This window comes from Gossypium hirsutum, chromosome A11 (assembly GCF_007990345.1).
Source record: "Gossypium hirsutum isolate 1008001.06 chromosome A11, Gossypium_hirsutum_v2.1, whole genome shotgun sequence".
Taxonomy (NCBI): Eukaryota; Viridiplantae; Streptophyta; class Magnoliopsida; order Malvales; family Malvaceae; genus Gossypium; species Gossypium hirsutum.
In genome coordinates, this window is record NC_053434.1 from 114318710 (window position 1) to 114346543 (window position 27834).

At 32.9% G+C, this 27834-nt stretch overlaps 1 protein-coding gene and 2 long non-coding RNA genes across 4 annotated transcripts; 1 reads left to right on the top strand and 2 right to left on the bottom strand.

Moving 5' to 3' along the window:
* Positions 1–8424: 8424 nt before the first annotated feature.
* On the bottom strand, positions 8425–9968 carry LOC107941199 (uncharacterized). Its single transcript, XR_001695564.2, has 2 exons — positions 9590–9968; positions 8425–8715 (listed from the first exon to the last, which is right to left on the bottom strand). It is a non-coding gene; the product is annotated as an uncharacterized lncRNA (long non-coding RNA).
* Positions 9969–13297: 3329 nt separating this feature from the next.
* On the bottom strand, positions 13298–14108 carry LOC121209376 (uncharacterized). Its single transcript, XR_005904493.1, has 2 exons — positions 13977–14108; positions 13298–13440 (listed from the first exon to the last, which is right to left on the bottom strand). It is a non-coding gene; the product is annotated as an uncharacterized lncRNA (long non-coding RNA).
* LOC107941198 (disease resistance protein RPV1) lies at positions 13396–25155 on the top strand. Of its 2 annotated transcripts, XM_041079989.1 has the most exons (4): positions 13396–14683; positions 23929–23977; positions 24071–24829; positions 24920–25155. In XM_041079989.1, exons 1-3 carry the CDS (start codon positions 14196–14198, stop codon positions 24446–24448), a joined length of 915 nt encoding a protein of 304 aa, XP_040935923.1. In that variant the 5' UTR covers positions 13396–14195; the 3' UTR covers positions 24449–24829; positions 24920–25155. The 2 variants fall into 2 exon arrangements, with proteins under 2 accessions (XP_040935923.1, XP_040935924.1); XM_041079990.1 differs by lacking the exon at positions 23929–23977.
* The last annotated feature ends 2679 nt before the right edge of the window (positions 25156–27834 follow it).

A 27834-nucleotide genomic window follows, 5' to 3' on the forward strand; every position in this document is an offset into this window, starting at 1 on the left:
TAATAATGACACATACAAATATAATAATTTAATTGATGGTTATCCTATATAAGGGGTTTTTTACCTAAATAATTAAAAAAAATTAAATACTGAAATAGGTTGTCAGCTGGATTATATACGAAAATGATATGCTTTTTTGGGTCATGCCTATCTGACAAACGCAACCACTTTTTTTATATTAAAATATTTTTTTAAAATATTTTTTTATTGGTGGCGCCTTTCTCATAGGCGTCACTACTTGTATTTTTTTTCCGAATCAATATATGACCAATGTAGAGATACGAAAATGGTATGGGGGTAGGTGGCACCTATCTGACAGGTGCGACTGGTTGAACAAAATAACTATAAAATTATTATTTTTAAAACATTTACATTACTAAAAACTCACAAAATACAACAATTTATAATGAATTACTAATAAAATATTTAACAAAATAATTTTACATTTCTAAAAACTCACAAAACACAACAATTTATAATAAATTACTAACAAATTTTTTAACAAAATAATTTTACATTATTAAAAACTCACAAAATACTAAACTAAACACAATAATTTACAATATAATCCTAAATTACTAATAAATTAATTTTAAAATAATTATAAACACAATAATTTATAATATAATCCTAAATTACTAACAAATTATTTTAAAATAATTATAAAAATTACATTTATACAAAATATTAACCATAAACACTAAAAATAAACAATTTATAAATAATAATTAATAACAAAAAAATATTTTTGTGCGGGGCAGAGGGGCGCAAGGGGGAGGTAGTCGCAATCAGTTGCGCCTATCTGACAGGCACTACTTATCTCGGGTATTTTTACCCTTATTTTGACCCGTTAACTGTATTTTTATCAATATATATATTTAAATATTTTTAATAATAATATTTTATTTAAAGTGAAAAAATATTTTAATATAAAAAAAGTGATTGCGCTTGTCAGATAGGTGCAGCCTAAAAAAAATACCATTTTCGTATATAATTCAACTGACTACCTATTTTAATATTTAATTTTTTAAAAAAAAATATTTAAGTAAAAAAACCCTATATAAGATTCATTATCGTAACCATAATTTTCATAAGTGATTCTTCCATATATAATACGTCTCGGAATGTTTTGAAAAGTAATCGTCTTCCAAGTGTAAGGAGAGACTCTAAACACCATGAACCCACTAGACATGAATTTCATAGAGTTCAAATTCAATCATGGTTCAACCTTTTTAAACCAGGTCGATGTTTAATCACATTCCCACTTAAAGAAACATTTCTTTCATCCCATTTCTTTTTGTTGCAACATAAAGTGTAATTTATTAATAAAAGAAAACCTTGACAAAAGGCTAAAATGGAGATACAAAGACAAACCCCATAAAACAACCCTCATATCCAATTACGTTAAAAAGTGCTCAAGGAACCCAACATGGGAACATCCATCCACCCGCAACAACCCAGAGCAACACCCCACGCACTAATAATCAAGAAAATAAAATACAACCCAAAACTTTGAAAGCAAGAAATCAGATAAGAGAAGGAAGGCAACTCAACACTCAAATGTCTCCATGGTCTCCTTAATGATCACTCTATAACCCAATTCGAGAACTTATTTGGCCGAAACTCATCATAGTCATGGACACAACATGACACAACATAAAAAAAAATCATCAAAGCATATTAGAGAAACATCCACCCCTATCTCCCTGATCAACGGAAGACGCCAAGGCCAAATAACATATCAGAATAGCATTAGTCAACAGCTTGTTGAAGTGTCGGTAGTCAGAAAAAAACATTGATACAATAAACAATCATCTATCTAAACCTACTTGAAACTCAAGGAAAAAATTATTGCTTGAGATTTTTCTAGTATTTATACTTTCCAATTTTTCCTCTCTAAACTTATCTCACAACCATCAAACTTCAGAAAAAAAATCATCTAGTACAGTACAGGTAAGGGACATTATTAAAAATCTATACCAAACTCTATCACCCAACCACCACGCCATAATTTTTACTTCTTAGAGTACAATAAAGGCAAGGGAAAATAAATGAGAAATTAGCTTGGAAAGATAATTCAATGACTGAATTGAAATAAAAGAGGGAAGAGAAAAGAAAACAGATAAGAAAGCGTTAGGTAAGACAAAGAAACAGACAAAAACGAAAAGCTGAGAGCAAAGAAAGCAAAGACTGCAAGAGCATAGCAAGTAATATCCCCATCATATCAACTTGGATTCCACAATTCATTTTAATTTCATTTCATGTCCAGAGAAAAGGGTGTGGGTGCAATGGTGTCCAATGGAGTAGAATTATATCAAGGAATTCTAAATTAGTTGCGTTAAATCAACTTTATTTTATATATAAAACTTGATTTTAAATTTTATAGAAATCTGTAAATGAAATATAATTTGAATTAAATTTTTGTTTGTTTCAGTGTAAAACATTTATAGAAAATATTTTTAGTATTTTTAATATTTATTTCATGTAAAATAAGATAGTTACCGTAAAATGTTTTCCAGTCAACGTAAATTTATTTCTCTATTCTCATAAAATGTCTTATCAATTTTTTTCTGTAAAATATTTTTCAAAGTGATAAGGCTCTATTCACTGTAACACCCCATACCGGACCTAAACATCGGGTCAAGACACCGGGATGTTACATTCTCTATTACATTCTTCACTTATCAAATATTTTTTATAAACTTTCATAACTTTTCAATACAGATATTTCCCCGCAGCAATTTGCGAATTTTATGGCGTCCCATGTTACAAGGAAGATGATTTGCCGTCCCTCGATTTAAACCACTTTACTAATGTTGACACGGACACAATTTTAAACTACCTTAGGGAAGGTAGAGTCGAATGGAAGCGAGAAGCTTCATCGAGGCGATCTATCTCTTTTAAGCAAATAATTATGTTCCCTATTCCAAAAATTTGGATGCAATTTGCATGTACTCGTCTATGCCCAGTACTTGACACTAATAATGTTAATATGTAACACTCTATACCCGTATTCAATGCCGAAACATGGTACAAGGCGTTACTGGACATAACACAAACATTCATACAAAACCGAGTCATAAAATTCCACTCAAATTTAAAACTTTTCATTCGCATTCATATCGTCCCTAATATGGACCTACGAGGCCCAAACATACATTGGGAGTGGTTCGGGACTAAACCAAGCATTTTCAAAACCTTTGGGAAACTTAGAAAATTTTCATGCTTTGGAGAGTAACACGCCCGTGTGGGCAGGCCGTGTGGTCACACACGCCCATGTGGCTCTAGAACACGCCCGTGTCCCTAGCCCGTGGAGCTCTCTGTTTATGACGTCATGCACAAATTGAGATCACATGGCCAAGGCACATGCTTGTGTGCTTAGGCCGTGTGGACAATTAAATTTCATATTTTTTCATAAAATAGGTACAAACTTCACACGGCCTGGGCACACGCCCATGTCCTGATGCCGTGTCCTTCACACGGTTGAGACACACGGCTGTGTCTTTGCCCGTGTGTTTACTACTGGGCATTCTGTTTTGCATTAATTAGAGTGCAGGGGACCCAAGGCTGAACCACACGCCTGTGAGGCAGATCGTGTGTCACACATGGCCCAGACACATGCCCGTGTGTCTAACCGTGTGGACAAATTCTAGGCTAATTTCCAAGCTATTTGTCACCCTTAAACACTCACATACTTAAACCCCACTTCATGGCATGCAATATGACATATTTGGTCACTAAAGCATTCACAGACATGGTTAAATTATGTCTATAATGTCACATAACACATACTTAACTTAACAAACTTCTTTAAAGCTTTCCACATCAATATCATATTCTATTAATATTATTAACCCACTTTCAAGTTATTCATGTATATTAGGGATATGATTATCCTATTGGTCATGAACTATCCATCAAGCACGTATACCATTTATCACACTCATCATCCACAACCATATCAAAGCATAATCACATTTGCATGCATGCATGATTAATTAGGGTTACAACCCAATAATCAACATGAACCACATCACATGACCATATACAAAATGAATCAAATATTATCATAAGCCAACTCATTTGGCTAATCAATATGACATATAACAAAAAAACCAAGTCCCTATACATGCCATACTCAAAATGATGAGACTAACTATACCCATATATCCAATTGATAGTGTGATTAAGCCTCTGACGTCCTTCGATCCCCTAACTAGCTTGGCGACACTATAAAAGATGAAAAGGAAGGAGGGTAAGCATTAAAGCTCAGTAAGTCCATATGCAAATAATATGCAATCCAAACAAGTATTTAACATACACTTAACATAGTGAACATAAGTTTGTATTACATCAAACTACTTATACTTACTCATCACATAAACCTTATCATAGGTTCATCATAGGTCAAGACATTGCTCATAAGTTCGGTATACATACATGTACCAACTCGTATCACAACTTATACATCATTCTTCTCATTGACTTACCCCTTGGGTCTCCTGTCAATATACTCGATAATTTACCCGTTGAACACTTGGAATACTATTGGATACATGGAAAGCTCACACATAAGTGCCACAAATGCAGCTAGAACTACCTCATAGTGCACAACATATATAAGCTCATTCTCGAGCTACTCACGGGTCTACTCACACAAGCTATCGGTTAAGACGTAACTACACAGGCTGCTCACACAAGCTGTCAGGTATCCGTAAAACATGCCGGACTGCCTAGACACTGGTAGGTCATACAAGACCAGCACCCGAAACCATATAAACTTATATCACATATCTCATGAGCTCAAATCATACTATTCCTAGTGACATATCACTTGTATCCTAAACTATTCCTAAGGTTCAAACGGGATTTCCTTACTTATCGCATTGCTGCCGAACTTGCTCGTAATATCGTTTACGATGCCCACAATACCAATCATATACTCATGGAATATTAAGGCATATAATTCATGATAGAAATTAAAGCATTTAAATTCACATAACATTTAAGTACTAAAATGTGTTACAACATCACATTATTTGTAATGAACTTACCTCAGTACAAAAATGATGAAAACGAGCCTATTCTTCGTAAACCTTATTTTTCCCTCGATCAAGACCCGAATCACATTTTTCTTGATCTATAATGCCAAATTTAACTTATTTAATACATACATTATTCAAACCAACCCCAAAATCATTCTTGGTAAAATTACCATTTACCCCTAACTTTTCACTTATTTACAAATTGGTCCTTAGGCTCGTAAAATGAAATACATGCATTTTCTTTGTTACCCAAGCCTAACCAATTCATATTCTTACTCATATTAGCCCACATTTCTCATTAAAACATATTTCTACTATCTAATTTTTTCATCTTTTACAAATAAATCCTTTTTAGGTGTTTTCATGAAAATCCACTTAGTAAAAGATGTTTATCACGTATCAAACATTCATATTCCTCCTTTAAACATCAAAATACATGCATGTTATACATGGGTCAAATTTCAAACATGAACAAATTTCAAACATGAACCTTACTTCAAAATATGGCTAGAAATAGGTAAATCGGTTTACGAGGGTTTCAAAAATGTAAAGAACATTAAAAACGGGACTAGGATGCACTTACTTTGAGCTTGAAAAGTTGAAAAACCCTAGCTATGGTGTTTCTTGGAATTTTGGCTAGTACATGGAGAAGATGAAAAAATTTTGACTTATTTTTTCCTTTTTATTCTTTTAATAACCAAATGACAAAAATGCCCTTAAGGCCTTGCTTTCAAATTTTTACTATTCATGCCCATTTTTGTCCAAAATTTTAGAATTTGGTTAAATTTCTATTTAAGACCCTCTAATTAAAAATCCATGGCAATTTCATGCTCAAAGCTTCTAGAACATGTATTTTTCAATTTATTCAATTTAGTCCCTAACTTCAAATTGGACACTTTAGGCATAAAATTTCTTCATAAAAATTTCACACAAACATGCAATCATATCATGGACCATAAAATAATCATAAAATAATTATTTCTATTTAATATTTGTGGTCTCAAAACCACAGTTTCGACTAGACCCTAAATCGGGATGTTACCGTGTTTATAGCAATCATATTGTATTTTATTTTGCAGCGCAAAAGAATTTGTGTTGGTACATGGATTAATCAGCAATTGAAGTGTAGCATTACGGGCGACAAGGTGGGTATATATTTCCCGCATTTAGTCTCTGACCTTTGTTGTAAGGCTAGTGTAGACCTCGCATCCACTGTGCAGACTCATCGTCCCACTCGCATCATCATCAGTGATTCCTTGCTCCACAATTTCAAGAGCTTCATAGGAAATTCATGAGTGGAATCAACGAAGTAAGAACAAAATGGACATGCCCTAAGTAGCAAAAAAGTCAAGTGAGAAAAAAAAGATTGAGGGTGAGCCTACACAGTGGAAACGTAGGCTAGGCCATAATGTACGCTATAGTACTTGGATGCTTTAGGTGATGAAGCCATTTGTGGACACTTTAATGGCGAGTTAGGGAGCAGAGGCCACTAAATGGCCTAGCGGGTCGAGTGATTCATCTGAGGGCGAGGATGGCGAGGAGGAGGAAACCAATGTAGAGAGGAGTGACGAAAGTGAAGCAGGTGACGATGAGGCAACAAAGGGTAATGAGGAGACGCCCTAGGATTTGACCATGGAGAATGTATTTACACCTGCACGTCTAACGACCGAGGGTGTCGGCCTCAGATAGAAAAGCACACCCATCCACTTATTACCGTAAAATGTCTTACAATTTTTTTTACATAGAATATTTTCCACACTAATAAAGCTCTGTTTACTATAACACCCCCATACTCGACCTGAAAATCGGGTCAAGACACTAAAATGTTATATTCTCTACTACATTCTTCACCTATCATATATTTTTTTATAAACTGAGCTTGTAAGTTGACTCAATTATTTTTATTAACTTCTCAGGTGATCAACAAACTTAGGATTGGGCGTCGTGTGGGAAGCTCAGATTGATTTTCTAGTTAATAAATAAGATGATTTATGTTTTTAAACTATTCCGAACTTTTGGACTTTTTGGCATGTGTAACTGTTTGGGACTTTGCTTTTCGTTTTTTATTTGTTTTTGATGGATTTAGTAATTATTATTTTAAAACTTTAAAATTATATGTTTTTACAAACTAAGTCACAATTTTCAAAATTTTATACTCTGAAATTTCCGTTGCAAAACAAGTAATCAATTAAACGATTTTTTGTAAAAATGAATAACTCAAAACACAACTTTTCTAAAAACTGGAAAGAGGTTTGCAAAAACTAACTATTTAAGATCACCCAATTTTCATGGGTTTCTTTTGAGTTTTTAAGCAAGTTCATGTATTTCCTCCAGATTTGGTCATAACGTGCAGGCCGGGTGTGAATGTTACATTTTCTTTCATAAAAATTCAAACTTTTATATTTTTCTTAAGATTTACTTTAATGGATGTTTTGATTTTCATTTCCATGTTCATTCTCTTTATTTTTTGCATGAGTGGCTAAATCTAAAAGGGGGTTGTTTGATGAAGATATTGATAAGTTGATTTTTGGACAAAGGACTAAATCGAATAAATCTAAAAATTTAGGAAGTGACGCCCCTAAGGGAATATCTAAGCAAGTGAAATTGAAAGGTAATCTTGTGTTGCACTCGTTCATTAGTGTCGGATTTAACCGATAAGATCGAAAGATAAAACAAAATTAATTCATCTAAACCGGTAAAATTAAGATCGGAAAATAAAGTGGAGTGACTTAGTAATTTAAGCAATTTAAGTACTAAATATATTCTGTTAGAATTTCTTAATTGATTGATGTAATTTGTAATAAGTAGTAAATACATATATTAAATAAATTTTGAATTAATTTGATAGATTTATGTTTTAAAATTTAAAGGGTTTAATTAAAAATAAAATGTAATTTTAATTTCATAAAAATTATTGAAGCTTTATTTAATAATTGTATAAAACTTTAATCACTCCGTATTAAAATAATTTTATCTTTTTTTTTTGTCAAAAAAATATCTTTGTTTTATTAAAACAAGAACCACCGTAATCAACTCAACACTCAAATTTCGTCAACTTATTAGTTGAAATAGAGGTGATCATGGGCCGGGGCGGGCCGGGTTCGGGCTGATCCCAAAAAAATTTAAGCCCATTTTCTAGGCCCAGGCCCGGCCCGAAATATGGGCCTGATTTTTTGTCCAAGCCCGGCCCGACAGAAAAATGTAAAGCCCGAGCCCGGCCCAGCCCGGCCCGTATTAATTTTTTTTAGCTTTTTCATTAATTAAAAAATTTTAAAATAAATATTAAAACAAGAAACAAATAAAAAATGAGACTAAAACAAATCTTAAAATAATACACATAATAAAAAGTGATTATATAGAAATTGAAACAAATTAGAACTAAAAAGTCTAAAATACTAACCAAATTAATAATAAAACTAAAGTTTTACAATACCAAAATAATATTAAAAATGATAACAGACAACATAAATTATGCTGTAACCAAAGCAAGTAGCACAAAAATAAAATAGTTGCAAAAGAACAATAAAACACCACCAAATTAGCAACACCAAAACAGCAACAAAGCAAGTTCAGGGGAGAGAAGGGCAAGGCTCAAGTCCTTCGGTTGACTGCCAATATCAACGGAATCTCTACCCTCACACTGATCCCCATGAAGAGAAATTCTTCATACCTGGAACAGGGGTACAATTAAAAGGAAAATATAAGAAACAATAGAACCTACACGTCCAAGAGAAAGAGATTCCATGTTCATAGATACAAGGAAAAGAAAAGAAAGAGAAAAGACTGATAGCATCATAAAATTACTACTAAAACTCTATATTTAAGATGAAATACCAATTCAACACTTCAACTGAAAGTAGAATGTGTGAATACCAAATCTTTCATGTACTCAAATAAATCATTTTACAAGAATTTTAAAAAAAATTATACCTTTAAAAGCTATACTTTTTGCACCTCATAGGTTCTATTATGATTTTTCTTTTGGCCTAACTTAACATATTCTACCCAAAGAAATACCACTTAAAAAGTTTCATGTTCCATGACATTTGCATCATAAATGGATTAGATTATATTCATATCAAACATGTACCTATACCTAAGTATAAAAACAGCACCAAAACAGCAACAAAACAACACCAAAACAGCACCAAACAGCATAAAAATAGCACAAACAACAGCACCAATACAGCAACAAAACAGCACCAAACAGCATAAAAATAGCACAAAAAACAGCACTAAACAGCATCACCAGAAACACCAAAATAGCACAAAAAACAGCACCAAACAGCTATTCTTAGACAAATGCCTAACTCCCATGCCCCAGTTGAACTGATAGTCCAAGAAAATAAGCAATTCTACTAATAAACAATATCAATAATTATGATAATTATTTGTTTGATTGTTGAAAAATGTTATGGTTTAAATAAATCTTTAGAATTTTGCTTCAACTAGAAACAATAACATAAAAAATGTGGATAAGGATAAAGCATTGTGTTTTGACATTCTTCCAGTTTCCCAGTAACCAAACAGAACAGAGGCAATACCTTAAAGCAGGAAATGCATCAATACCTTAAAGCAGCAATACTTTCACTATAGAAAAAACAAACCCCATTTCCCTTCTTCTTCAACCCCCCAAAATTTTCTCTTCTTTCACTTAACTTTAAAACCAAAAGATATACAACAAATCCAAAACAGCAAAGCAAAACTCAATGTTTCTATGCTCTTCGTTGAACTATGCTAATTTCCCTTGAGAAACAAGGGAGTAAAAATGGTTATGGTGATAATACGGAGGACATTATTAATTTTATTGAAAGAAAAGCAAACGTGGGAAAAAGGAACATGAGTTGTTTATGTCGGAATTTTTCATTGTTTTAATGCAAAAGATAAGAAAAAAAAATTACAAAGTTGATTGTAAAAGAATAGTATGACCAAGAAATAATGATAGAAGGGGGGTGCTTTTTCGCCAAACCAAATTAATTTGTCTTCATTTTCATTTTTGTCAGGTGGTGCGGGTGAGAAAATATAAGAACTATAATGAAAGAGAGCACCAAAATAATTACAGTAAGAAGAAGATGCACTGTCAAAAACCTGCAAGAAACATAAAAAAACATCGTAGTCGTGAACGCTACAAGACACAACATAAAAAAATAAATCATCAAAACATATATTAAAGAAACATCCACCCCTTATCTCCCGGATCAACAGAAGACACCAAAGCCAAATAATAAATCAGAAAAGCATTAGTCAACAACTTGTTAAAGTGTCGGTAGTCAGACAAAATATTGACACAATAAACAATAGCCTATCTAAACCTCTTGAAACTCAAGAAAAATTTTCTTGCCTGATATTTTTTTAGTATTTATGCTTTCCAATTTCTCCTCTTTAAACTTATCTCTCAACCATTTAACTTTAAAAACAAATCATGTAGTAACAATCAATAATTTTCTTCAACCTATGCGTAGCTTGCATAATCAACAAAATCAACAACTGATTTCTTAGATTCTAATAATAAATTATCTTTAATACATCCATCACATTTTATGAGTATAAATTTTGTAATATTCTCTCTTTATGCTAAGCTTTTAAAAATGTATTTAATTGAAAATAAAGATAAAATCTTTAAAAATCTATACCAAACTCTATCACCCAATCACCGCTCCATAATTTTCATCTTATAAAGTACAATAAGGGTAAAGGAAAATAAATGAGAAATTAGCTTCGAAAGATAATCTAATGGGAAGAGAAAATAAATAAATAAATAAAAACACTAAGAAAACGTTGGGTAAGAGACGGAACCAGACAAAACCGAAAAGCTGGTAGGAAAGAAAGCAAAGACTGCAAGAGCAGAGCAAGTATTATCTCCATCATATCATCTTGGATTCCACAATTCATTTTAATTTCATTTCATGTCCACAGAAATGGGTGTGGGTGCAATGGTGTTAAATTGAGTAGAATTATATCAAAGAATTCTAAATTAGTTGAGTTAATTAAATCAACTTTATTTGAAATTTTAAAGAAATGGGTAAAATAAATACAATTTGAATTAAAGTTTCGTTTGTTTTAATGTAAAAAATTTAATAAAAATATTTTTAGTTTATTTCATATAAAATAAAATGGTCAATGTAAAATATTTTTCAGTCAACGTAAATCATTATTCCCGTAAAATGTCTTACTAAATTTTTTCCGTAAAACATTTTCCAATTTGATAAAATTCTGTTCATTGTAACACCTCCTATATCCAACCTGAACACCGAGTCAAGACACCGAGATGTTATATTCTCTACTACATTCTTCACTTATCAAATATTTTTTTATAAATTTTCAAAATCTTTCAATATAGATATTTCTCCCGTGACTATTTGCGAATATTATGGCATCTTATGTTACAAGGTCGACGATCTGTCATCCCTCGATTTAAACTACTTTACTAAATTTGACACAGACGCAATTTTAAACTACCTTAGGGAAGGTAGAGGCGGATGAAAGCGAGAAGCTTCATCGGAGTGACCTCTCTCTTTTAAGCAAACAATTATATTCCCTACTGCAAAAATTTGGATGCAATTTGCATGTATTCGTCTCTGCCCACCATTTGACACTAATAATGTTAATGTATTTAGAGTAGCCATATTATATTCTATTTTGCAGTGATTTGGATGAACCAATCAGCAATTGAAGCATTGCATTGCAGGCGGCAAGGTGGGTATCTATTTCCCGCATTTCGTCTCTAACCCCACCAAGCAGACTCATCATGCCACTCGCAGCATCATCAATGATTCTATGCTCCACAATTTCAATAGCTTCATAGGAAGCAAATTCAGGAGTGGAATTAACGAAGCAAGAACAAAATGGACGTGCCCTGAGCAGCGAAAAAGTCAAGCGTGAAAAAGAAGATTGAGGGTGTGCCTACACAGTGGTTGTTGGATTGTTGGTACGTCTCGTGGTGTAGCAGAAAATTTATTTTGGCGATCATCAATCATGAATTCATGTACGAGAAACGAATCGGGTTCTGAAAGGATGATTTTGATTCGATTTTGATTTCAAGCCACAACGAAAACGTCCCGACCTTTATGTAGTCACCTATAAAAAACGAGCATTCACTGTCTTTTGAACTTTTCGGAGAGAATAATAATAACAGTTGCTAGACCTTTATTTTATTAAGTTGGTAACTTAACACACTAAGGGATTATATCCTTTTATCATCTTTAATATCACATATTAAAAAGGAAAGCCTGGATTATTCCCTTATTGATAGAAAATGAAATGGAAAGCTTGAAAACGGAATTATATATTTTTTAAAAGAATATTAATTTTCATATCTTTTATATTTTGATTGAAATTAATTAATATAATTGTTTATATTAATAAATTCGGTAAAATATATAAATTAATATTTTGTATGAATTAAATTCATAAATTAATTATATTCTTTCCAAAAGAATATTAATTTGCATGTTTTTTATATTTTGACCGAAATTAATTAATATAACTGTTTATATTAATAAATTCGATAAAAAATATACAATTAATATTTTGTATGAATCAAATTCATATATTAATTTTATTTATATTCTCTATTTGTACACAACAAGTTTGTACATATAATGTGTTTAATATTTAACAATCAAATTAAATTAATTCAACAATTAATTTAATTCATGTGACAACTAAATACAGTACCAAATGTATTTGAATTCTATTCATTTCAACTATAGGGTGTGACCCTGTTGGCTCTTGTAACGTTGGTAGTAATACTAGAATACTTCTAACATTTCAAGCAATGAGTGACATCTAGCAATACATCATTGCCACTCAAGTTAGAAGAAGTTATGATTTGACATAACTTTTCTGTGATAATTTTTTCATGTATTATATTCTTTTATCATTAATATCTAGATTGAACACAAGTCATGGAATAGTCACATTTATATAGTACAATCTCATATTTTTTAATTTTTTGGGCAGACTATAAACAAATAAGTATGGTATCTCATATCAACTTATTCAAGTATGGTCATATATTTCTAGTCTCACTCCATCAAGAGACCTAAGATATTGTTCCCATTATGTAGAAAAGATAAATCCTATATTGATCAATCATATCCCACTACATGGATTGCGTTATATCCAACATCAATGGATTTTTCATGTTGTCAAAGAGTTGAACAATGAAAATAGATGGCAAGTGCCTGATCGAATTGATCGGGTCATGTAGGAACAAGGTTCAAGTTTACCGGTCTGTTAGGATGCTTTAGCTGCATACATCACTGCACTTCCACTTGACACCTATCGTAATGATAAACGGCTCGTCTCGCCGTGACCTTCTCTTGAATTCTCAAAACTTCTGTCACTCGATCCCCGCAAGGACAGAGAACCCATTGCCGTCTCGGCTAAGGCTCTGGGGTTGTAGTACAACCATGTTACGGTAGACATTTTGACTGTAAGACATTTTCAAACTGATAAAACTCTGTTTACAACATCCTCATACCCGACCCAAATATCGGGTCAAGAAATCAGAATGTTGCATTTTCACTTATCAAATAATTTCTTATAAACTTTCATAATTTTAAATATCTAATAAAATTCTTAAATATTATTTTAAAAATGATAAGAATTAAGCCACAGTCACTTAAATTTCTCATAAAATCTTTAAATATTATTTTGAATAAGTTATTGGTTAGAATATTTAATTAAATATAATAATTAATTTATTTTCAAATTTTAATTTAGTTTTACTGGAAAAATAAACTTGTAAATTTACTTTTATACTGGTGTTATGTCTAATCAAAGAAAAATGAAAGGCGAAAGACAAGTGGGTAAATGTTGTGCTGTTGGGGTTCGGAGAGGTTTGCCTCCCCATTGCCGACTGCTCTTAACTCAGACCCAAAATTTAAAAATTATTAAGGAATTTTAAATATATCAAAGTAGTTTTACCTTGTTGGATTCTTCCAGGAAAGAACATCATCGCTCTTCTATCACCCCCAAATTTCAGCCCCTTACGCGCTTTCATGTGTATTAATATGTGTTGCATGTTCTCTTTCTTGATGCTCATATACTTTACTGTTTCAGTTTCTCTTGATATTGAGCCATCTTTTACTTTTTGTGATCTTTGAACACCAGATTCAGATATCTTTTTTCTTCTTATAATTCCTCATGTTGTCGTTACCTTCATCTTTCTCATCTATTTCTAGAAAGACATATGATGTTTTCTTGAGTTTTAGAGGTGAAGATACCCGTAAGAACTTCACAGATCATCTTTATGAAGCTCTAATGGGGAAGGGAGTCCACACTTTCAGGGACGACCCAAAACTAGAGGCCGGCGAAGAAATCTCACCTGAACTGTTTAAAGTCATTCAACAGTCACGGTGCTCCATAATCATTTTCTCCGAAACCTATGCCTTTTCAAGTTGGTGCTTGGAGGAGCTTGCTGAGATTGTTAAGCAGAAAAACGAGAAGAGACACCAAGTGTTTCCCATTTTCTACAAGGTGGATCCTTCTGATTTAAGGAAACAAAAAGGTAAAGTTGAAGAAGCCTTTGTTGCACATGAAGAGAGATACAAAGAAGATAAAAGCAAGATCCAAAAGTGGCGAAACGCTTTGACTCAAGTGGCTAACATCAAAGGATGGCATTTAAATAATAGGTAAATCATCGTTTGCTTCTCTATTTTCCAGCTAGTTTTAGTGACTCAATGATGCTGTTATTATTATTATTTTTGGATAACATGCTATATATATATATATATATAAGTTTTTATTATCGATGTAATTAATTGTTAAGTTCCATTAACCTAAAGGGCAGGTTGTGTATTTTTGGATGTCGTAGCAAATCTTGCCTTCTTATTCTTGCTTTGTGTTTGCTCCCAAATTACCTATCGTGTGTTAATGATTCATTGAACGAACTTTAAAGAAAAGAAAAAGAAGTGCATTCAAAAGATATCAGCAAACACTACACGAAAACATGTTTTTAGTGGCGCTTTTTTTGACCTATAAACGTCGTTAAAACTATTTACGACGTTTTGCAAAAAATGCCGCTATAGACAACGCTGCTAAACTTTACAGCGTTTATTTGAAAAAAAATGTCACTATAGAACATGACATTTAGTGACGTTTTTCCTACAAATACCACTATAGAATGTGACTTTTAGTGGTGTTTTTCCCTCGAACACCGCTATAGAATGTTACCTTTAGCAGCGCTTTTACAACTAATGCCGCTATAGAACTTGACCTTCAGCGGCATTTTTCTTTCAAACGCCGCTATAGAACATTACCTTTAGTAGCGCTTTTCCAACAAACGACGCTATAGAACGTGACATTTAGCGGCGCTTTGCCTACAAACGCAGTTATAGAACGTGACCTGTTACGACGCTTTTACAACAAACGCCGCTATAGAATGTGTTCTTTAGCAGCGCTTTTCCCACAAACGCTGCTATAGAACGTTGCCTTTAGCGGTGCTTTTCCCACACATGTCGCTATAAAAAGTGGCCTTTAGCGACGCTTTTCCCGCAAATGCTGTTATAGAGCTTGATTTTTAGCGGCGCTTTTCACAAAAAAGCCACTAATTTTAGCAGATTTCCAACATCCATTTTCATCCATATACAAACCCTTGTAGCAACCAAAAACAACAAATACAATAAATCCAACCAAAAACAGCAAATCCAATTGATACTTCAAATTCAACGAAATATATATAATCTAAATTCAAAAATGAAATAACAAAATATTCTTACAATAATGTTAAAATGTTAAAATATTCTTACAATAAGAAAACAAATGTCTAAGATGGCGGATTTTGCGACTGCTGAAACGTATTCATCATATTCTGAAGCGGTAACTGGAGTTCGTCGTATTTTCTGCTCTATTCTGCTTCCCTCGCTGCTGCTTCTGCTCTAAGTTGTAGTTGGAGTTCTTCATATTTTCTTTGAACCTCTACTTCTCTCGATGCTGCCTTTGTTTTAAGTTAAGCAATTTGCTCAACTGTGGTCGCTTGCTTTTGAGCCATATAGTCTTTTAACCTTTAAACTTCAGCTTGAACCTGATTCCCTGAAGGCATATATTATTGCGAGCTGGATTTAAAATATTAGGTTGGATTAACGAACGATCCTTGAAATTGAACCCAACCATTCAGGACCCAAAACTTCAGTAATTATTCAGTTATCAATGTCATCAAGATTAACAGAGCTATCACTCGAAGCAATCGCTTCATACTTCGCCTTTTTATCCTTTAGTTTCTCCTAATAAATCAATCAAAAAGTTAGAAACGAAATATATAAAATAAACAAATGCAACAAAACATTATTTGCAATACAAACGAAGAATTAAACCATTACAATTAAACATTATAAATATTTAAAATAATTCAAATTTTATTAAGTAAATATACCATTATTTCTGCAGCTTCAGTAGTCATAGGAGATCCATCTTTTTTTCTATGTGTAATGTCGAAAAACTGAAGGTGTCCAACTTTTTGACCAAACAATTGTTCTTACAATATAGTAGTAAAAATATTATTTAATCGAGATTAATTAATATGTGACACAATTAATAAATTCAAAATTCCTCGCCCTCAGCTACACAAGCAAAACTTTTTGACCTAGCTGTGTGCGTGAATTTTTGTTTTTGCCTACTTGTAGTTCCAACGCGTTCTACATTATGAAATCATTATTACTTATATAGTAAATACTATAATTATGCGAGTTTGGAAGTATGTAATACCTCTCTTTTCTTTGAATTCCAAAATCTAACTGCATCTTCCCATTGGTACCTCAGCATTCCCGGCGAGACATTTCGCAGGTTCTCTTCGAGACTTATATTTTTCTTAAAATATTCTTTCTTTAAAGTACTTTTATGGTCTCTCCATTTCTTTCCTAATGCATTCTTAACATAATTATCCGAGACCTCTATAGAAAATATCTTCTGTAAAAAAAACACAAGTTTAGATAGTAAATATAAATGAAACTTAAATAAAGTATTATAAATTACATTGACGTTATTACCTTAATATTATCGAGAGCTTGATTTTTGTTACTATCAGGCATATGATGCCATGACACGTTGTTGATGGGCAACAGATTGGCATTTCATGCTATAATGCCCAAGTATCCTACTAAAAGTCGAGCTTCTGATCCAACAGGTTGCCCATGACTGTTTCTAGCTACTCTGACATGCTCGACGGAATTTAAGTCGTATAAATCTTTTAGTAGCGTACGTCCTCGAGTTCTCCGCGTCCCACCTCTTTCAGTTGAAAAATGGTATATTATAATACAAGGATTTGAAACACAAATCAATAATAAAAGTCAACATGCATGTAAATTAAAGTTTAACATTAGTTTGAATTTCTGCAAGTTCATCAGCTATATTTGGAACATTCGAATATCCAATACCCGTTTGTTGCTCACTAGTTGTTTCTTCCAAATTTGGAGGATTTTGAACAATACTTAGATCTCGTAATTTTCTTCTGGGCATTTTATCTGCAATACACATAAAATAATTGAAATTTTAGTAACTAATTACAACAATAATAGTACATATAAAATATATGAAAAATTTAACAAGATCAAGATTTAAAATATAATATTACATATAATTAAAAAATAGTAAAATCTTACTACATCATAATTCGTAAATATCTTCATCCACATCCTGGCGAACCCATTGAAATTGTGTACCAGGACTAGGGATATTTTCATTTAGGTTTTGTTCTGGAAAATGCAAAGTTTCTAATCTTTCGTCGATGTAATCTCTACTTCTATTGCCCATGTCAAACAAGTCTCTAGGGGTGTTACGGAGTACAACGTACCAACCCTCATCAGTTGGATCTTTCAAGTAAAAAACCTATTTCACTTGAGAAGAAAATACATGCGGCTCGTCTATCAATTGTTGTCCAGTGTGAATTAATTGAGAGAAGTTCACCATTGTAAAACCAAATTGATTTTTTTAATTCCGTGAGCAGTATTAACATCAGCCCAATCACATCGAAATAAGACAACCTTCTGTTTGCCATAGTAATCCAACTCAATAATGTCAATAAGAAGTCTATAATACTCCACATTTCCCTCAACAGGATTACTGTCCTTAGCACTAGCATAACTTATAATTGAAGAATTAACAACTATTCCACAATTTTGAGTCCTCTTCAATCTTTTGCGAGATTTGTATGAAACCTGAATCCATTGATGAGGAAGGCATTATATCTTTTTACTACTCTATTCGAACCTTCGGAAAGCCATTTAACTTTGTCATTAACGTCCTTTCCACTCCAAACCTATTGAATCGAAAGTAAATTGATTAATTATAAATGTTATGAGAAAATATTATTATTTGTCAATGAAAGCTTCAGTCACATACTGTTTGCCCTAACCATTCATGAAAAGATTCTGTGAATAACTTATGAATCTCTCGATGTTGTAATCTTTGAGAGTGTGAATGATATCTTAAGAGTTGTTTGTACTCGCTATGTTAAAAAATGGATTACTTGGTTAGAATATAAACAAATTAAAAAGATGAATATTAATCAAATTTTAAAACTTACTTGCGTAATGGTTCAATAGAATCATGGTGAAAAAGAACATGTCTATGTGCTTGTATCCAATATCTATCATCTAAGTGTGCAATTTCAACTTTATCGATGGGTTCTCCATAACTTCAAAATAAAGAAGTTTTGACTACGTTATAATCAGTGAGACCAGCATTTCTACTTGGTCTATTCAGTCTTGTTTCAACATCTTCTAAATATCTAGAACAGAAAGTCATACACTCCTCTGCCAAGTATCCTTCAGCTACTGATCCTTCTAGATAACACTTATTACGACAATAAGACTTCAATTTGAATAGGAACCTAAACACGATATACAAAATTATCAAAAGTTGTTATAGGAAGATGAATCAACCATACAATTCGCAAACAAAGAGAAGACTGAGGGAGGCGTATGTCGGCGATGTTGACGGGGAGATTAATGATGAATCGGATGAAGAGGATGATCCTAATGAGGTGGACTTGTGGAAGAAAAGAAGTATTTTTTTTAGTTGCCTTATTGGGACAATCTTGATGTCATGCATATTGAAAAGAATGTTTGCGAGAACATTATTAGACAATTCTGAATGTCAATAGAGAATCGAAAGACAATCTTCAGAGTCGACTTGATCTAGTTAACATGGGAATTTGATGTGAACTAGTACTTCCGAATGGGAAATATAGGTTGTCGCCTCCTATTTTTGCAATGTTGAAGAAAGAAAAAGAAATGTTTTGCACGGTGTTGAAGGACATAAAGGTCCCAGATGCGTATACACCAAATATATCTCGATGTGTGAGTCTTAAAGATTGAAGACTATATTCCCTAAAATCGCACGATTATCACATCTTGATACAAGATTTATTGCCAGTTACTTTACGCTGTTGTATGTAAAAAAAGGTGACGTCTTGCATAATTGAACTATCCAATATAATGATAGCTATTTGTAGAAAGGTTCTGAATGTTGAAGAACTAGAGAAAGTACAAGATCGAACCGCCTTGATTTATGCAATTTGGAGAAGATCTTTCCACCTTCCTTTTTCACTATTATGGTACACTAAGTAATCCATCTCCTTCATGAAGCAAAACTTGGTGGACCAGTTTTCTATCGGTGGATGTATCCTATAGAGAGGTGCTAATTTATTTGTAAAGTTTTTCATTAATTCATTAATATACCTTTAGTCAACTTTTGATAATGTTGTATATCGTGTTTAGGTTCCTATTCAAATTGAAGTCTTATTGTTGTAATAAGCGTTATCCAGAAGGATCAATAGCTGAAGGATTTGGTAGAAGAGTGTATGACTTTCTGTTCTAGATATTTAGAAGATGTTGAAACAAGACTGAATAGACCAAGTAGAAATGCTGGGCTCACTGATCATAACGTAGCTGAAACTTATTTATTTCGAAGTTATGGAGAACCCATCAGTAAAGTTGAAATTGCACACTTAGATGATAGATCTTGGATACAAGCATATTGATATGTTCTTTTTCACCACGATTCAATTGAACCATTACGCAAGTAAGTTTTAGAATTTGATTAATATTCATCTTTTTAATTTGTTTCGCTTCTAACCAAGTAATCCACTTTTTAACATAGCGAGTACAAACAACTATTGAGATCTCGTTCACGCTCCCGAAGATTACAAGATCGAGAGATTCATAAGTTATTCACAGAGTCTTTTCATGAATGGTTAGGGCAAACGGTATGCGACTGAAGCTTTCATTGACAAATAATAATATTTTCTCATAAAATTTATAATTAATCAATTTACTTTTGAGTCAATAGGTTTGGAGTAGAAAGGACGTTAATGAAAAAGTTAAATGGCTTTCCAAAGGTCCGAATAGAGTAGTAAAAAGATAGAGTGCCTTCCTCATCAAAGGATTCAGGTTTCATACAAAATCTTGTGAAAGATTGAGGAGGACTCAAAATTGTGGAATAGTTGTTAATTCTTCAATTACAAGTTATGCTAGTGCTAGGGACAGTAATCCTGTTGGGGGAAATGTGGAGTATTACGGATTTCTTACTAACATTGTTGAGTTAGATTACTATGGCAAACAAAAAGTTGTCTTATTTCGATGTGATTGGGCTAATGTTAATAGTGCTCGCAAAATTAAAAAAAGATCAATTTGGTTTTATAATAGTGAACTTCTCTCGATTAATTCACACTAGACAACAATCGATAGACGAGCCGTATGTATTTTCTTCTTAAGTGAAACAAGTTTTTTCCTTGAAAGATCCAACTGATGAGGGTTTGTACGTTGTACTCCGTAACACCCCTAGAGCCTTGTTTGACATGGGCAATGGAAGTAGAGATGACATCGACGAAAGATTAGAAATTTTGCATTTTCCAGAACAAAACTTAAATGAAAATCCCCTAGTACTAGTACACAATTTCAATGGGTTCGTCAGGATGTGAATGAAGATATTTACGAATTATGATGTAGTAAGATTTTATGATTTTTTAATTATATGTAATATTATATTTTAAATCTTGATCTTGTTAAATATTTCATCTATTTTATATGTACTATTACTGTTGTAATTAGTTACTAAAATTTCAACTATTTTATGTGTATTGCAGATAAAATGCCCAGAAGAAAATTATGAGATCTAAGTATTGTTCAAAATCTTCCAAATTCGGAAGAAACAACTAGTGAGCAACAAACGGATATTAGATCTTCGAATGTTCCGAATACAACTGACGAACCTGCAGAAATTCAAAGTAATGTTAAACTTTAATTTACATGCATGTTACTTTTATTATTGATTTGTGTTTCAAATCCTTAGAGCAAATTGCTAAACTTAAAGCAGAGGCAGCATCGAGAGAAGCAGAGGTTCAAAGAAAATTTGAAGAACTCCAGCTACAACTTAGAGCAAAAGCAACAGCGAGGGAAGCAGAGTAGAGTAGAAAATACGACGAACTCCAGCTACAACTTCAGAATATGACAAAGATGTTTCAACAGTCGCAAAATCCGCCATCTTAGACTTTTTTTTTCTTGTTGTAAGAATAGTTTAACATTTTAACATCATTGTAAGAATATTTTGTTATTTCAATTTTTAATTTAGATTATATATATTTCATTGAATTTGAAGTATCAATTGGATTTGCTATTTTTGGTTGGATTTGTTGTATTTGTTATTTTTTGTTGTTACAGGAAGGGTTTGTATATGGATGTAAATGGATGTTGGAAATCTTCTAAAATTAGTAGCGTTTTTTGCGAAAAGTGCCGCTAAAAACCAAGTTCTATAGTGGTGTTTACGGGAAAAGCGCTGCTAAAGGTCACGTTCTATAGCGGCGTTTGTAGGAAAAGCGCAGCTAAAGGCCACGTTCTATAGCGGCGTTTGTTGGAAAAGCGCCGTTAAAGGCCATGTTCTATAGCAGCATTTGTTGTAAAAGTGCCGCTACAGGCCATGTTCTATAGTGTCGTTTGTAGGCAAAGCATCGCTAAATGTCACGTTTTACAGCGTCGTTTGTTGGAAAAGTGCCACTAAAGGTAATGTTCTGTAGCGGCGTTTGAGGGAAAAACACCGTTAAAGGTCACGTTCTATAGCGGCATTTGTTGTAAAAGCGCGACTAAAGGTCACATTCTATAGTGGTGTTTGTAGAAAAAATGCCGCTAAAAGTCATGTTCTATAGCGGCGTTTTTTTCAAATAAACGCCGCAAAGTTTAGTGGCGTTGTCTATAGCGGTTTTTTTGTAGCACTAGTAAAAACGCTGCAAATAGTTTTAGCGCCGCTATAGCCAAAGAAAGCTCCGCTAAAAACCTATTTTCATGTAGTGTGAGATTGCTCAAAGTTCATTTCCTCTCAAGTTGTAATCATTTCGAATATCTTTCTAATTGCCTTCAACCTTCCAACCGAACAACCTTATTGCACTTCTCTTAGCTTTGGAAGAGAAATATAGTAAGAATCAATTCATCTAGTCCCTGTCTTTTAATATTTTAAGATGAATGATTAAAATTTTATTAAGATGGAAAAATAGTAACAAAAATGAGTTTACTTAAGTTTTCTCTTTTCTATCTAATTTATTATTGTTTTCAGTAGCCCCTGTGTAAGTTGAAAGTATTCAACCTCAAAGGCTCCGAAAACCTAATCAAGACACCAGACTTTACTAGAGCTCCAAATCTTGAAGTTTTGATTTTAAAAGGGTGTACCAGATTAAAAGATGTTCATCCATCCATAGGAGTTCTTACGAGGCTTAAACTTTTGAACTTAAGAGGCTGCAAAAATCTTAGGAGTCTTCCAACCAAAATTGAATGGGAATCTCTTGAAACATTAAATCTGAAAGATTGCAAAAACCTTGTGAGCCTCGCAAGCAGCAAAGGTGGGTGTAAAGGTTTAAGGGCTCCAAATCTTGAAGTTTTGTTTTTGGAAGGATGTACCAAATTAATAGATGTTCATCCATCCATAGGAGTTCTTACGAGACTTAAACTTTTGAACTTAGGAGGCTGCAAAAATCTTAGGAGTCTTCCAACCAAAATTGAATGGGAATCTCTTGAAACATTAAATCTGAAAGATTTCAAAAACCTTGTGAGTCTCGCAAGCAGCAAAGGTGGGTGTAAAGGTTTAAGAGCTCCAAATCTTGAAGTTTTGATTTTGGAAGGATGTACCAGATTAATAGATGTTCATCCATCCATAGGAGTTCTTACGAGGCTTAAACTTTTGAACTTAGGAGGCTGCTAAAATCTTAGGAGTCTTCCAACCAAAATTGAATGGGAATCTCTTGAAATATTAAATCTGAAAGATTGCAATAACCTTGTGAGCCTCCCAAGCAGCATAGGTGGGTCTAAAGGTTTAAGAGTTCTTAATCTTTCAGGTTGTTGTAAGGTTGAAAGTTGGCCAGAGGATTTGAATCAACTAGAGTTTTTGGACAGGCTTGACTTAAGTGAAACAGCCAGAACAATACCACCATCTTTCATTTTTCAGCTTAAAGTTTTGTATTTCAATTGGCGCAAGGGAGCATCATATAAGTACGAATGAATCCACCTTCCCTTTTAAAGTTAATCCAAAGACCAATGATAGAATCCATGCCTCTGATGTTACCTTCATTGTCAGGTTTCAGTTCATTAAGAGAGTTGAATCTTAGGGAGTGCAATCTTTGTGATATTCCTAATGATATTTCTTCTCTAACCTCTTTGTATTTTATTGATCTTAGTGGTAACAATTTCATCAGTGTACCTTCGTCTATTACTCGTCTTTCCAAGATTAATACTCTTAATTTGGATAATTGCAAGGAGCTTAAATCATTGCCTGAGGTTCTAACAAATATAGGAAGTGTGTTGGTATCTGGCTGTGATTCGCTTGAAGCAATTGCAAATCCATCAAATGTATGCAAGTCAGTGAATTGGGCTGATATTAGAGGTATTAACTGCTACAGGTTAGCTGAGACCATGAATCTAGTAACACTGCTGAAAAAAAATATTAAGGTTAGTTAATATCTCTGGTTCTCTCACAAAAGCTCATACTTGATCATTTATGATGTTCGTTAGTTACTTAACAAGTAGAGTTATGTTTTGCAGGTATTTGGAAATTTTAGAAACGTGTTCACTGTTATTATTCCTGGAGGTGAAATTCCAGAATGGTTCGACCATCAGAGAGTGGGGTTTTCAATCAAGATACCACTGGCTCACAATATTTGGAATGATAGTCAACGGATGGGAGTTGCTTTGTGCTGCACTTTTGTCTCTGCTGATACTTCCAGGGAGGAGCATCTTACGAGTGAAGTTCTTTTGCATGATAAAAATTATGGACAAGCTGAGTTTGATAAACCTTTTCTTGCGGATCATGTTGCCTTTCCTTTTAAGAAAGGTTCTAACCAGCACGTAACCAAGGACCACCTTTATCTTCCTTATTGTTCGCGTGCCAGCTTGCTATATCCACATTACTCGAAGGAATAAATCGGTGAAACTGGTAAATTATTCGGTGAAAGTGAAAGCGAGAATTTACCAAGATTAGATCTCCCAAATCGGGAATTCAATGAGCTTGAGCTGAATATGGGGTTATCTCCTATCACTCAGTTAAGGTGAAAAAATGTGGGGTTAGATTAGTGTATGAGCAAGATTTGGAAGATGTCCAAGAGCAGCAAAGCAATCAAACTTGTGTAACAATTGAAGAAATGAATGAAGACTCTGCTGCTGAGGGATCAATAGCTAATGGTTCCCTTGTAAAGTGAACACTTAATGTCTATAAAGAGACGGAGGCAGAGGTAGAGTCACAATCAAAACCGACCGAAAAGTCAATCAATTTTGTAAGGCGTTTGTGCTTGGGATGTTTTGATGGTAAAATTCTGGTCATTGGTTGTCTTAATAATTCTTTATGTTACTTTTTCTATATAAAAGAATATATTATATCTATATTTTCTTTGTCAGGTTGAAGAAGATATGTTGAGCTTGGGACAAAAATGTCAGTGAAAGTGGGATCAGCTCAATATGTTTACTGCGTTTGTGCTTATTGATCTTTATTTGGTGAGGTAGTTGTTAGGGTGTTGTCTACTGATCTAGGATGTTCTATTATTGTTGCTTGATTTTCTGTTGTGTACGAGAAAACTGGGGTGTTTATTTATTGATATAATATTGTTAGAGCTGAGCCCAAGTTATATCTCTTACCCTTGCTTAGATCTCAAGCATGAAATATGGTGTGTTAGTTATTTACTTCATTGGACAATTATATGGTAACCAGTTCAATTTCTACTTATGAGAATAGAAGATATTTTATGATTAATTTTACCTATTCGAGGAACACCGCAAAGAGAGGGCTACACAATCCTACCAGCGGTAGCTGGTTTCAGTAAAAGAAAAAGTTGTTTAGCTCTTATTAATATTTTAGGTTTAAGTAAATGTGCCTACTAATTTCTCTCAAATTTCTCTTACTCTCTTACTTCCTAAAATTGGTATACGGGTCTTCTTAATTTGGTAACTACTCTTTTTTTTTAAACTTTATTGATTAATCTATAAAATAAAATTAAGATTGTAGCTTTTCTTGTGATAGATTAATAACTTCATGCTAGATTTAGTAATACTTGGTAATTTTTAACTACTCTTATTAATATTTTTTTAAGCTTTATTGATTAATTTATAAAGAGTGGTACATAAATTATACTCAACTGCCTAAAGTGATACCTAAACTATATTCTGTTATTTAAATTACCCAATCTTTAAAACAAATTTCTTAGTCAATCTTTTGTGACACTTGACAATTTTTAACTAAAAAATCCAAAAAGAAAATATATTATTTTCTTAAATTTTAAAAAAACTTGAAAACATATCCATCTCCGTTTTTCTCACCAAAGAACTCTGATGTCGAAACATTCATTCGAACCCAGTTTTCAACGATAAAATTCAGATTCTGACGAGCTCTTTTTCTTTTTTAAGTTTTTAGGATACTATATAGGACATGTGTAACACCTTCAACTTGCTTCATTACAAATAAATTGTTGTATACTAATGCTTTATTTTATCGATGATTAATTTCTATCAAAGAATCCTATAGAGGTTATTGAGCCTTAGCTGAAATATATGATACGTATTAATTGAGCTAAAAAATGCAAATATCACAGTTGCTTTTGTTTTTCCAGAATAGCTTCATTTGGAAATGGAGGACGACGATGAATTTGGGACACAATCAAGGTGTTATTCATTTTATGACTACTTTGCATGTCTATAATTCATTATTCGATTGCTTTTAATAAAGGCACATTTTTCAATTTTATACAGCTCCTACTCCTTAAGAATATATGAAAGATGACTATATTTTTTGTTTGGTTGATGATTACTATTTATTTGATTTATGTTTGGATTATATATTTGGTTTTGTTGGATTTTATTTGCATTGCTTTTAAGATTATGTTTGAGCTATATTTTTTTTGTACCATATTTAACTAAGATTGTAAATAAATTAAAATATTAGCAATTGGACGCTGATGGTCCATTCTAATTGTTAGTATACTTGTATTATATGACCTTTTACCAACAGTTTTTGGGATATAATTGGATTTTCATTCATTAGAACTTTTACTAACGATCCAATTGTTGCTATAAATTCAAGGATATTGGAGTTTCGCTTATATGTACTTTTATCAATGGTCCAATTCTCACTATTGCAATTTGCAGACAATACCTATAGCAACAGTTACCACTTTAACAATGATCAACCTTCTATATAGGTCTTCAGATCCATTTCGATGATTGCATTTTCCTTCAGCAAAAGTCTATACTGACATTACATGCGTTAACGACTACTTTTTGTTGGAATAACATTTTTGACCGTCACTATAGGTTTTGGGGCCTATATCAACAAAAAATTTATTTTTGGCGACGCTTTTTAAGCTGTAATATATGACAGCTTGTTTGTAGTGCTTGTGGAATCTAAAAAATTCCGCAGACTATATGAGATAATTGTTCTTTAATTAAATTAAAGCTTTTCATTTTTTTTACTCTTTCCCTCCCATGATTCTTTCTTCTCTTTTAATGCATTTTTTTAATTATTAGAATTTTTTTTGCAGTCCTCTTACTTTTTTTTTCTACTTATCTGTTTCTAATCCTCGAACTTGGGCTCACTATAGCAAAAAAGGTTTTTAGCAGCCTTTAAGCGTCGCTAAAACAATCAAAACGTTGCAAAAATGCCGCTATAGATAACGCCGCTAAATTTTACGGCATTTATGTGGGAAAACGCCGCTGTAGAACATGATCTTTAGCATCATTTCTCATACAAACGCCACTATAGAACATGGTCTTTTGCAGCGCTTTTACTACAAACACCATTAAAGAACAAAACGCCGCTAAAGATCATGTTCTTTAGTAGTGTTTGTAGGCGAAGCGTCGCTAAACCATGTTCTATAGCGGCGTTTGTTGGAGAAGCATCGCTAAAGATCATGTTCTATAGCAGCGTTTGTAGGAAAAGCGCCGCTAAAGATCACGTTCTATAGTGGCGTTTGTAGGAAAAGCGCCACTAACATTAACAGATTTTACCAATCCATTTTATTTTATATAGAACCCAAATTTTCAACATATTTTTCTATAACTTCAAAACCAACCAAAAACTTCAAGTCTAAATGATACTATCACGAAAGAAATATGTATATGATCTAAATTAATAAATGAAACAACAAAATTTATTCAAAAGTTATAGTGCTAAGATATTCTCACAATAAAAAAAATAAGAGTCTAAGATGGTGGATTCTGCGACTGATTCTACTGAAACATCTGCATCATATCTTGCAACTGTAGTTGGAGTTCGTCAGATTTTCTTATTATCTCTGCTTCCCTCGTTGTTGCCTCCACTTTAA

What these genes read in the sequence shown, in the direction of transcription:
- LOC107941198 (XM_041079989.1), top strand. Translation starts at nt 14,196, where the DNA reads ATGTTGTCGTTACCTTCATCTTTCTCATCTATTTCTAGAAAGACATAT. An exon ending in GGATGGCATTTAAATAATAG is followed by an intron (nt 14,684 to 23,928) that starts GTAAATCATCGT and finishes TAACTGCTACAG; the next exon opens with GTTAGCTGAGACCATGAATC. An exon ending in TGCTGAAAAAAAATATTAAG is followed by an intron (nt 23,978 to 24,070) that starts GTTAGTTAATAT and finishes TATGTTTTGCAG; the next exon opens with GTATTTGGAAATTTTAGAAA.